The sequence below is a fragment of the Schistocerca americana genome, chromosome 5 (assembly GCF_021461395.2).
Source record: "Schistocerca americana isolate TAMUIC-IGC-003095 chromosome 5, iqSchAmer2.1, whole genome shotgun sequence".
Taxonomy (NCBI): Eukaryota; Metazoa; Arthropoda; class Insecta; order Orthoptera; family Acrididae; genus Schistocerca; species Schistocerca americana.
In genome coordinates this window covers 215392554-215405527 of record NC_060123.1, presented here as the reverse complement: position 1 = coordinate 215405527, position 12974 = coordinate 215392554, and the positions used below count along the sequence as shown (strand labels likewise).

At 38.1% G+C, this 12974-nt stretch overlaps 1 protein-coding gene across 3 annotated transcripts in view; it reads right to left on the bottom strand.

Annotated features, from left to right (window-relative positions):
• Positions 1-12974, bottom strand: part of LOC124615558 (asparagine synthetase [glutamine-hydrolyzing]) — a 231326-nt gene that overhangs the window by 94939 nt on the left and 123413 nt on the right. For all 3 annotated transcript variants that reach the window (XR_006979801.1, XM_047143533.1, XM_047143534.1), the window contains exon 6: positions 7566-7744. Coding sequence is in view for 2 of the 3 variants with exons in the window: in XM_047143533.1 (XP_046999489.1) it covers positions 7566-7744 (179 nt within the window). In the remaining variant the exon portion in view is untranslated. The remainder of the gene's footprint in view (positions 1-7565; positions 7745-12974) is intronic.

Sequence of the window (12974 nt, the reverse complement as noted above, 5' to 3'; positions counted from 1 at the left end):
CATATGTACACACATTTTCCCCTACAACACCTGGCGATTCTCACATCGTGACAGGCTTTGGTTCATGTAATTTAATGTTTGTGTAGAAGTGTATATTTGCGTATATGTGGATGTGTGTTCGTGTAGTCTGATTTTTTGGCCTTCTTATCTAAAGATAAGATTTAGGTTTCTAGTAAACACGGAAATAAGGAAGAACTTCAGCAATAGAAGTTTGTGAATATGAAAATAGGGAAAAAATAGACAGGTCCTCAAATGAGAAGTAAGAAAGTAAAAAATAGATGTGGATGCTAGGATCGAAAGAGAAAAAGAAGAGAGCCCCAAAGACAGCAAATCCTTCCAACCCCCCTTTCCTAGGATCCCTACCCCTCAGGTACTTGATTGAGACGCCGGAGGACGTCTGGTGTTAAATCGTCCCCTACAGAATGGACTTGTCCCACTTTCACCCTTTGAGGTCCCCAAAGGAAATCCTAGCAACCCCATGGAAACAGCAAATGATGAAAAATCAGGTACACTTGTTTGTGAGGGTTGTTTGAATGGTGTGATGTGTGTTTTGTGTTAATCATGATTTATCTGTTCTTGTAAATCATGCTTTTAGCTACAATACCCACACCTTTCAAAATTTATACAAACCATCCCATCTATATCACATCTCATAAAAGGTATAAAATACTCTATACAAAATAGAAAATCTATACACTAAGGTGTAACGGTTGTTCAGCTAGTCACATCATATTACACTTTCCACAAATATAATACTCTATTCAGTTTATTTCGTCTAGATATCACTTTTTTTTCTGTGATTCTCTTATGTTGTTCCCTATTTTATAGTCGTATCTGGTTCGCTAAGCAATAAGATTACAGATTTTAAAGCAACCTGGTGCAGGAAATCTATTTTGGAAAAAACACCGGAAACAACTCGGGATCCAACGGTTGTTACTCCGCCCGTTAACTCAGAATGTTATCGTCCCTGGGGGATATACAATTTTAGATCCTTTATATTGTATTTCCCCTTCTCTAATCCAGCTGCGGGATCTACTAAAAATAATGTCTTGGGATGGACCACTGTTTGTACCTGGCATGGTCCCTCATATTTTTTGAAAAACTTATGAGTCTCTTTCTTCAGAGTTGAGCTGTGAACATGTTCCCCCCCCCCCCCCCATGTTAAATGCCAATCAAAATATTTCCTTATAGTACCCCAAGCATTATTATAATATTTTGGGTCCCATAGATCTGATATTAACTTTACTTGAGCACTGGCAGACCAGAACTTCTCTTTAAATTTCTTCTGAAAGTCTCCCCAAGGGAAAGAAGTCTCAATATTTATTGTTCCCCATTCTGAGGCTTTCCCTAGAAGGTACCCCAAAGCAAATTCGACCTTCTTAGAATCTTCCCAATTTTTTGGTAAAGCTTGGTTAAATCTTTTTAAGAAATGGGTCGGATGTACCTCTTCGTCCAGTTTAAATTTAGGGAACTTCTAGATAACCCTGAATTAGCTCCCCATTGCAAAGCAGTCACTGCTTCACTAGTTAATACAACATTAGGTGAAGTTACCCTTTTTTCTACTTTATCTTGGATAAGCTTAATTTCTCTCCACAGGTTGTCCATACCGTTCCTGGTATCATTGAGTTTGGAAAAATAAATAGGCAATACATTTCCAGATGTTATTCCCTCAGTAACCTTTCGATCTATAATTTCTCCAAATTGTTCCTCCAAACTAATTACATTTATAACATCAAAGTTAGCTATTTTCTCTCTGACATTTCTTTCTACATTATCTACCCATGTATTGACACCTGTAATTTGCGATTGAATGACTGGCATTAATTCATTCTGCTTATCTACACTCTCTTTCAAAGTATTGAATCCCTGCCTTACATCATTATACTTAATATTGTACACATTTTCAAAAGATCCTAACTGTTCAATAAGTTCAAATTCTACATCATTACATTTGTTCCCAATGTAAAGTTCTAACCTTTTCAATAAATCTTGAAAAGTGTCATTCTGTTTCTGACTAAGGTCAGTAAACATATGATTTATATGAGTGGTCAAAGAATTTGTCAACTCGTTCTTTAAATCCACATTTAAATTCTCTACTTTGTTACTTATAGCATCGAACTCAAGTCTTCAAAGCACCCAAGCCTTCATATAGATTACTAAATTCTTTGCTTTGAGAATTGACTTCGGCATTTAACAAACCTAAATTTGTCGTTTGAATATTTAGAGTTTCACTCTGAGCATTTAAAGCTTCACTCTGGGTATTTAATTGAGAACTTAATGAGTTTAACTTAAGACTCTGAGCTTTGATTAAATTTATCAACTCAGCCCAGTCAGGCACTTCTTTGCTAATTTTCATAGCCATAGCTGGGTCTTGAGTTTCCCCAACCTGCTGTATATTTTCCAAACTTTTATATCCTTTAGCTCCAGCAATCATTTGAAACTAACTTTAAATATGATAATTACACAATAAATTTCACTCAACAGTATCTTGTACCACTTCATACTAAAGTAATCAAGTTTTATTTCGTGCTCAACCGGCGTAGAATTTGCGTTACGTAGGTGAGTGGATGTGGAGGCAGGTCAGCACCGTTGAAAAGCAGCTGGTGCTGGTGTGTCGGATGTATGTTGGTTTCCGCATCTGCATCCCCCACGATGTGAGTGAGAGCTGTATACTCCCCACACTGGATCTTCTTGGTTGAAACATCCTATGCATATTTATTCTTAGACAAATATGTCGAAATCTTCTTTGCTGTTTTATCATTGTGAATTTTTCATTTCTGCATCATCTTTCCATTTAAATTTTGCTCCATTGGATACTTGAACATATTACAGTTTCTCAGAGTAATTCCCTTGTCTTATTATGTTTGGTTGCTATGGCAACATGTAACAGCAGCTTCTCTCGTTTTTGACTTAAAATTTCTCTTTTCTCGGTACTGTCATGGTCGCTACGTTCTAATGTTCTAACGACTTAAACTTTACTCTTCATAAATTAACAATGTATTTAACCTCCATACACAATAAAACTCTCACTTTACACATAAATATGTAACTTCTTGTAAGTCTCTCGTACAGCCGAATGTCAGAAAAAAATTGGGTTACAGTTAAAAGAAAGTTGGCTTAGGTACCACAGCTTTTCTTAACATGAATCAGAAAATAAGTCTTGCCTGTAGCAAGCTTAAGTCAAGAGTTTTCAAGAGTTCTTTTTCAACTGTCCTTGTTTTAATAACAATAATCAATGGCACAGTAAGCACAGACCTGCATATAAACTCCATGGTTCTTCCTTACACACTCACTAAAACATCTATGGATTGCTCGATAGGTACTTGTCGGTGCCGTTCGTCCGCCGCGTCTACTTTCTTCCCGTGACTAATTTTAAACCTGCACACACAAACATGTGACGTGCAGTAGGTAGGATTCTACCAACCAACACTCATAACCAGAATATCGTGTGTTCGAGATGGTAGAAGACTGAGTGGTCCTAGAATTTACATAGAAATTCTTGCATCACTACAGTATCAATTTATGGCCGAAGACTCTCATTCACATTAAACAACATGTCCCTTTGATACCAACTAGAGGTTATGTTAGGTCATGACAAGGAGAAGTAGGGAATATAATACTCTGTCATTATTACAGGAGTAATTTTATTTTAGATAATGAACCAATCGTCACGTAAGGTCACTGGGAACTTATTCCATCTTCTAGTTGAAATTTGGATATTGACAATGTTGGTATTGGACTGGGATTCAAACTCGGATCTTCCTTTTCATGAGCTTAATCAATTTCTTGTCTGCCCAAGATTCCAAACTCTTCAAGGTCTCCACATAAGTCATATGACTGAGTTTGAATCCTAGCTGACTTTAAAATTTTCATGAGATCCTTTTAAGGTCTAGGAAGTGCAGACCCAACTAGTGGTGGAAAACAATTTTGATTCTTAACATGTCTTTGGGCAGTGACAACAAAAACAAATGGTGACATTTCTGACTCCAAGTCAGGCACAGAACTGTTTGTAACATCATTTCTAATTCAAATCTGCCATTCCTAGTTGATGAAAAAGAATTTGATAGTTAGCATCTCATCAGGTGTAGTCAATGATGATATGTGCATGGTTGAATTCCAAGTGAGCAATGAACTCTTCATCACTTTATTTCTAATTCAAACATGAGCACATCTCACTACTTGCAAAGAAATCTATTTTAATGTCCATTTGTGGCTAGAAAATAGTGGTGATAGGTGCTAGGTTCAAGTTCTTGGAAGGAAAAAATTATTCACTCATCTTATCATTAAAATATTCAAAATTTTCCTACTGCTGAAAAAATTCAATGTCTGACCTTTTTGGGTTGTTTGGAGGAAGAGACCAAACATCGAGGTCATCGGTCTCATCGGATTAGGGAAGGACGGGGACGGAAGTTAGCCGTGCCCTTTCAGAGGAACCATCCCAGCATTTGCCTGGAGCGATTTACGGAAATCACGGAAAACCTAAATCAGGATGGCCAGACGTGGGATTGAACCGTCATCCTCCCAAATGCGAGTCCAGTGTGCTAACCACTGCGCCACCTCGCGTGATGATGTCTGACGTTTCATTGTGCTTATTTACCAATGTGATTAGACTCTGAGTTTGAATCCCTGTCCAGCACAACTTAATGTCTTGCCATTTGAAATTTGTTACTTTTTAATGAAATTGTATTTAAGATCTTTCATGGTAAGATAATTGGGAGAACAGTTACTGGGTAGGAGCCCTAGTCCATTACAATAACTTTCATCATGTAAGTTCAAGATCAATTTGCTGATACAGGCTAAAAATTAGACATTTCACATCTCTTTCTGCCCAGTCAGCAATGACAATCAGTCATATGTCAAGTCTCAGTTAGGCACAGAAACTTTTGTTATTTAGCACTGGCTGTAGGTGCTGGGTTTGAATCCATATCCAGAAAAAAACAGTTTGTCATCTCATTTAAAATACAAACACATCCACAACTAGCTCTGCAAGAATAATTCAGATTTTTAATCTTATTATATGTTAGGGGTGATAAGTGAATTTAGGAACCGCACACAGAGTGATGTGCCACCATGAGTAACAGAAAGTTACTAAACAGATAAAGTGTCAAATAAATGAAGGTTTATTGCTGGCCAGAAAAACCTTTTGGAGAGCAAGACTACTTTGAATTATCATAGAACTTTGGAAAACCAGATATTCTTGCTAAATATCTTATTCACAAAAAAATCTAGTTCTGAGCAAGGACTGTCTCATCTGTAATAAAATATTTTCTGATACTTGCATTATCATGTTATTAACTTACTTCTGGACTTACTGGCACACAGAGAAATGTTCTCCAGTAGTCACATGCAGTAACCATTTTGCATAGTCAAACAATTGTACCAAAAAGAGGTTAGAGGACCTGCAAGAAAGTTACATTATGTGGGCTGCATGAAAATCGGGCAGAACATAGTTCAGGTCATTCAGATACTTTTCAGCATGACAGCACTTAGATGCACTCTAATAAGAATGAGCTTTCTTCTTTTTTGAACTCATTTCAGTACTTAAACACAATAGCAAACACAAAAGCCAAAAGACCATAATTCAATGAAGCATGCGAGGGGCTGGAAATGATATAGTCCACATATTGCACAATATTTCTCATGAAGCATAATACATTTGAAAAGTTTTTCTTCTTCTTCTTCTTGTTCCTATCTTCATAGGCTAAAGCCAGCTTCCTTTAGTAGCCCTCAGTCTACACTGAGGTTGTCGCTCCATCTTTTGCTTGAATGGCCAATATTTCTTTTACCAGCTGCTAATTTATTTCTATTTTTACTATTTATTTCTTATTTACTTCTATTCTCATAATCTTCCATTCATCCATCCTGTATATGTGCTTGTTTCACTCATGCTTTCTCTTTCGTACTCACTCATTCATTAATGGAGTCCACTTCAAAGTCTTTTCTAATGTTTTCACTTCTCTCTATATCTCACAGTGTCTTCCATGTAATCACTGACAGAATTTTCACTTCCATGGTTTCCAAAAGACTTTTTGTTTTTGAAGTTTCTGGTCTTGTCTCAGCTGTGTATTTCATAATTGGTCTCACTACCGTTATGTATATTCTTGCCTTTGCATCTTTTCCTATATGCTTGTTTTGCAAATAGAATCATTTAACTACCCTGCAACTTTGTTTGCTTTTGTTACTTGTTCTCTAACTTCCTTTTCAACATTGCCATTGCTGTATAGTTCAATACCAAGATATTTAAATGTCACTATCTGCTGAATAATTTTTCCATCCACTTCCAGTTTGCATTTAATTGGTTCCACAGATGTGGTCATGCATTTTGTTTTTTGAGTGGATATGATCATATATAGGCATTTGTCTGACATGTTAAATAAATGTAACAGTATGTAAAGCTTTTGATCTGTTCAATACTGATGCAAAATCTCTGAATCTAACCCAAACATGTTCAGGGTAACTGCACTAATGGAAATATCACACTAGCCTCAGGAAATATGTGCAAAGGTGAACATACACATAACACAGAGCTTCCCCTCTCCCTTTTTTAAGTTGTGAAGTGTCTCAGGAGCACACCAGATAAAAAGAGAAAGGATCACTCTCCATGCTAAATTGCAACTGATTTGTGAACACAATACAACCTCAATATTCTTACAGTGAGTATGACTCCACATCACTAAGCCCTGGAATGCATTTATGTGACGGGGATGGCATGTCCTTGAGCCTACAGAAAAATCTTTTATAGCTGATGACACACACTCTGACAGGGAATATCTGACTTAGAGGCTGCTGCAGTTTCTCTACCCAGTGCAGGTACTGCACTGCTCTATTGTAGTTCTAAAGGCAAACTAACAATCCTAACACTGACATGCTGAATTGTAGGGTATGTCACCTTTTCCTGCACTGCTGTTGAATATTTCCTCTCTCCCAGAATCTTTCCACAGTCATGAAATAATGATACAGGTGACAATCAGCTCCTAAATCACCACACACTGACTGTGGCAGTCCCCTAATCTGGTATCGACCTGACCTTCTGTAGTGTCATTCACATGTGTTAACTGTGATATTTATGTACGTCTCTTATATTGCATGCAAAATTCACACAGTGTTTAGAACCACTATACCTAAGACCTCCGCCCCAAAAGCCTGTTGCAGATAACAGTCTGATACCTGTTTGCCTAGGAAGTCACATGTCTTTGTCCCAACACAATTTTGCATGCAGGGTTTCCATGATGTAGTTTTTCATGGATATTTATAACTTTTAGTCTCGCTAGCTTCAAAATGTTGAACACTGTTATTTTCTGGAAACTGTCAGCCCTTGTTTTACTTCTGAAGAGAAATTAAAGTAAGTAATAAAAGACATTAATAATACACAAGGTATCTCATAGTTTTATATATCCACTCTTGCTAAAGACTGTGTCCTCATAAGCAACTGAAGCCACTGAATAGTACAGTGCAAAGTCCTTAATTTGTTACTGACACAAAACTATACTTAAAGACAGTTTAACCTGTGTACATAATTAAACAACAATTTTAAAGCCCTTGATTTACATTTATAATAAATTTACCTGGATCGGGTATGAAATGCCTTCCTCTTTAGCCAAACGCACAAGCAGTGCTGTAACAAGACTGGAATCTAAGCCACCAGAAAGCAGGCAACCAATTCGGCGATCAGACATCAGTCTCTTCCTCACAGCAGACCTCAAAAGGGTACGAATATTGGCATGTATGTCAGTGGGATGGAAGTCTACAAATATAGAAAAGTTCAAAATAATTATCAGCTTTTTAGTTTTCATGTCTAGATATAAAGGATACTACTTCAACATACTGAATTCCAACTTATTATTGTGTGGTACTATTTCTATATACTATTTCCATGAGTACATTACAACTTTGCTTTACCTGTGGCAATTTAATTTTCAAGTAATGATGAAAAACCAAAGTCATAGTTTGTTAATCATATCCTATGCCTCAGCGACACAGATAGCCGTACCGTAGGTGCAACCACAATGGAGGGGTATCTGTTGAGAGACCAGACAAACGTGTGGTTCCTGAAGAGGGGCAGCAGCCTTTTCAGTAGTAGCAGGGGCAACAGTCTGGATGATTGACTGATCTGGCCTTGTAACAATAACCAAAACAGCCTTGCTGTGCTGGTACTGCAAACGGCTGAAAGCAAGGGGAAACTACAGCCATAATTTTTCCCGAGGGCATGCAGCTTTACTGTATGGTTAAATGATGATGGCGTCCTCTTGAGTAAAATATTCCAGAGGTAAAATAGTCCCTCATTCGGATCTCCAGGTGGGGGCTACTCAAGAGGACGTTGTTATCAGGAGAAAGAAAACTGGTGTTCTATGGATCGGAGTGTGGAATGTCAGATCCCTTAATTGGGCAGGTAGGTTAGAAAATTTAAAAAGGGAAATGGATAGGTTAAAGTTAGATATAGTGGGAATTAGTGAAGTTCGGTGGCAGGAGGAACAAGACTTTTGGTCAGGTGAATACAGGGTTATAAATACAAAATCAAATAGGGGTAATGCAGGAGTAGGTTTAATAATGAATAAAAAAATAGTAGTGCGGGTAAGCTACTACAAACAGCATAGTGAACGCATTATTGTGGCCAAGATAGACACGAAGCCCACACCTACTACAGTAGTACAAGTTTATATGCCAACTAGCTCTGCAGATGATGAAGAAATTGATGAAATGTATGATGAGATAAAAGAAATTATTCAGATAGTGAAGGGAGACGAAAATTTAATAGTCATGGCTGACTGGAATTCAGTAGTAGGAAAAGGGAGAGAAGGAAACATAGTAGGTGAATATGGATTGGGGGTAAGAAATGAAAGAGGAAGCTGTCTGTTAGAATTTTGCACAGAGCATAACTTAATCATAGCTAACACTTGGTTCAAGAATCATAAAAGAAGGTTGTATACATGGAAGAATCCCGGAGGTACTAAAAGGTATCAGATAGACTATATAATGGTAAGACAGAGATTTAGGAACCAGGTTTTAAATTGTAAGACATTTCCAGGGGCGGATGTGGACTCTGACCACAATCTGTTGGTTATGAACTGCAGATTAAAATTGAAGAAACTGCAAAAAGGTGGGAATTTAAGGAGATGGGACCTGGATAAACTGACTAACCCAGAGGTTGTGCAGAGTTTCAGGGAGAGCATAAGGGAACAATTGACAGCAGTGGGGGAAATAAGTACAGTAGAAGAAGAATGGGTAGCTCGGAGGGATGAAGTAGTGAAGGCAGCAGAGGATCAAGTAGGTAAAAAGACAAGGGCTAGTAGAAATCCTTGAGTAACAGAAGAAATATTGAATTTAATTGATGAAAGGAGGAAACATAAAAACGCAGTAAATGAAGCAGGCAAAAAGGAATACAAATGTCTCAAAAATGAGATCGACAGGAAGTGCAATATGGCTAAGCAGGGATGGCTAGAGGACAAATGTAAGGATGTAGAGGCTTATCTCACTAGAGGTAAAACAGATACTGCCTACAGGAAAATTAAAGAGACCTTTGGAGAAAAGAGAGCCACTTGTATGAATATCAAGAGCTCAGATGGAAACCCAGTCCTAACAAAAGATGGGAAAGCAGAAAGCTGGAAGGAGTATATAGAGGGTCTATACAAGGCGATGTACTTGAGGGCGATATTATAGAAATGGAAGAGAATGTAGATGAAGATGAAATGGCAGATACGATACTGCGTGAAGAGTTTGACAGAGCACTGAAAGACCTGAGCCGAAACAAGGCTCCGGGAGTAGACAACATTCCATTAGAACTACTGACGGTCTTGGGAGAGCCAGACCTGACAAAACTCTACGATCTGGGGAGCAAGATGTATGAGACAGGCGAAGTACCCTCAGACTTCAAGAAGAATATAATAATTCCAAGCCCAAAGAAAGCAGGTGTTGCCAGGCGTGAAAATTACCAAACTACCAGTTTAATAAGTCACAGCTGCAAAATACTAACCCGAATTCTTTACAGACGAATGGAAAAACTGGTAGAAGCCGACCTCGGGGAAGATCAGTTTGGATTCCGTAGAAATATTGGAACATGTGAGGCAATACTGACCTTACGACTTATCTTAGAAGAAAGATTAAGGAAAGGCAAACCTACGTTTCTAGCATTTGTAGACTTAGAGAAAGGTTTTGACAATGTTGACTGGAATACTCTCTTTCAAATTCTGAAGGTGGGAGGGGTAAAATACAGGGAGCGAAAGGCTATTTACAATTTGTACAGAAACCAGATGGCAGTTATAAGAGTAGAGAGACATGAAAGGGAAGCAGTGGTTGGGAAGGGAGCGAGACAGGGTTGTAGCCTCTCCCCAATGTTATTCAATCTGTATATTGAGCAAGCAGTAAAGGAAACAAAAGAAAAGTTCGGAGTAGGCATTAAAAACCATGGAGAAGAAATAAAAACTTTGAGGTTTGCCGATGACATTGTAATTCTGTCAGAGACAGCAAAGGACTTAGAAGGGTAGTTGAACGGAATGGATAGTGTCTTGAAAGGAGGATATAAGATGAACATCAACAAAAGCAAAACGAGGATAATGGAATGTAGTCGAATTAAGTCGGATGATGCTGAGGGAATTAGATTAGGAAATGAGACACTTAAAGTAGCAGATGAATTTTGCTATTTGGGGAGCAAAATAACTGATGATGGTCGAAGTAGAGAAGATATAAAATGTAGAGTGGCAATGGCAAGGAAAGCGTTTCTGAAGATGAGAAATTTGTCAACATTGAGTATAGATTTAAGTGTCAGGAAGTCATTTCTGAAAGTATTTGTATGGAGTGTAGCCATGTATGGAAGTGAAAAATGGACAATAAATAGTTTGGACAAGAAGAGAATAGAAGCTTTCGAAATGTGTGCTGTAGAAGAATGCTTAAGATTAGACGGGTAGATCATATAACTAATGAGGAGGTATTGAATAGAATTGGGGAGAAGAGGAGTTTGTGGCACAACTTGACAAAAAGAAGGGACCGGTTGGTAGGACATGTTCTGAGGCATCAAGGGATCACAAATTTAGCATTGGAGGGCAGCGTGGAGGGTAAAAATCGTAGAGGGAGACCAAGAGATGAATACACTAAGCAGATTCAGAAGGATGTAGGTTGCAGTAGGTACTGGGAGATGAAGAAACTTGCACAGGACAGGGTAGCATGGAGAGCTGCATCAAACCAGTCTCAGGACTGAAGACCACAACAACAACAACATCCTAATTTAGAACCTTTGGTGAATAGAATGCACCAAGAATAATAAATACAAAGCACAACCTGCTCTCCTCTCCTCTCCTCTCCTCTCCTCTCCTCTCCTCTCCTCTCCTCTCCCCCAACCTCAACTATTTTCCCGATAGCAGGAATTTCATATATTTGAAGGTAATTACTGGAAAGCCATTCTGTCTCCTAATAATTTAAATACTTTCTTCAGTTGAACTTTTCCTTTAATTTAACAGAGTTTTTCTAATTGACTTTTGGGCTTTTGTGTGTGTGTGTGTGTGTGTGTGTGTGTGTGTGTGTGTGTGTGTGTGTGTGTGTGTGTGTGTGTGTGTGAGTGTGAGTGTAGGCAATGTAAAACATATTATGATTATTATTGTTGCAGCAATGAATAGGCAAACTGTTGATGTTTTGTTCTGCATCTGCAAATGCTTCAGTTGCAGTCAGATGACAGTTATACAAGTAGTTACAAAATGCTAGCCAGTGGTAACGAGAAAGCATTTGCGCTTTTGAATATCACAAGCATCAGTCTACCATAACAGTCAGTTTTGAATGAAATGTGGGGAGGACCCTTCCTCTGACAATTTCATTTGCAGATGTTACTGTGACTTTGTGGATATAGGCCATTTATCTAAAATTAATGTCAAATCAGTGGACAACAAGAAACTGAATGCACCTTACTACGGATTATGCCATATTGCTTGCAACTGCATCACGCTGTAACTGGTAATAACAAAAGCCTACTGCAGTGATACATAACACTGCAGACAAGTGATGTGTATCCCTAGGTATTTTTACTGATGAATAGTACTTGCAGCAAAAGTTGTTTACATTGCAGGAAATTAATAACATAAAATAATATGCCTAGTAAACGTGCAGATAATATGCATTCGTTTTATTTATACTGTGCTTGTGTTGAGCCCTATTGAGGGACAACACATGTCTTCACCATGGGACAGCGGTCATTGAAACTTAGTGAGAGGAGATACCTGCTTGGATGTGGAAATGAGTGTTCAATGGATTGCCATCCAGCTCTGGAGATAAGCTGACCTCCCAAGAACTCTTACATCAATTAAAAAACATTGTAATGGAAGTAAGATGAACTTTCAAGTTAAATACTGATTTTGTATACAGAAGCATTAAGATGTTCAGTAAGTACAAGATGTTGATGTATTTAAAATGGAGGAAAAAACATTAAATGCTAAGTCACAATTAGTGTGGAAAGTTCATTCCTCAAATGTGGTGTAAATGAAATAACATTCCTGGATTTAAAAGAGTTATTACAGATTTGGTGATGAAGTTTGGATGATTAACGTAGGACATACATGGTCATAGCTGCTGTTATACAAATATAACAACCACTCCACTATTCCAGAAACAGCTACACTACACTACATTCAAACTTTATCGTATCCCACTACCGGAATGACAGGAAGAAGACTGATCTCGTAATGGGCTAGTTTTTGGACATGAAGCTAGCATTCATGTGATTGGAAAGAAGAGTAGACAAAATTTTTGCAGTCCAGGAACAGAAAACCCTCTTGGTGTGTGGAGCACATGGATGCCAAAGTGAGTGCATTCTGTGTTGTTGTAAAAATGAAGGCCGAAGGCCTGTTCTTCCTCACTGGACAGTGTCAGGTCTGTCATACCTGGATATGAATGCAGAATAACAACAGTGATGATTGCAGACTGAAACAAGGAGGCACATCACCTCATTTCCACAAAGAAATCATAGAATTTTTAAAGCAATCACTACCACACCA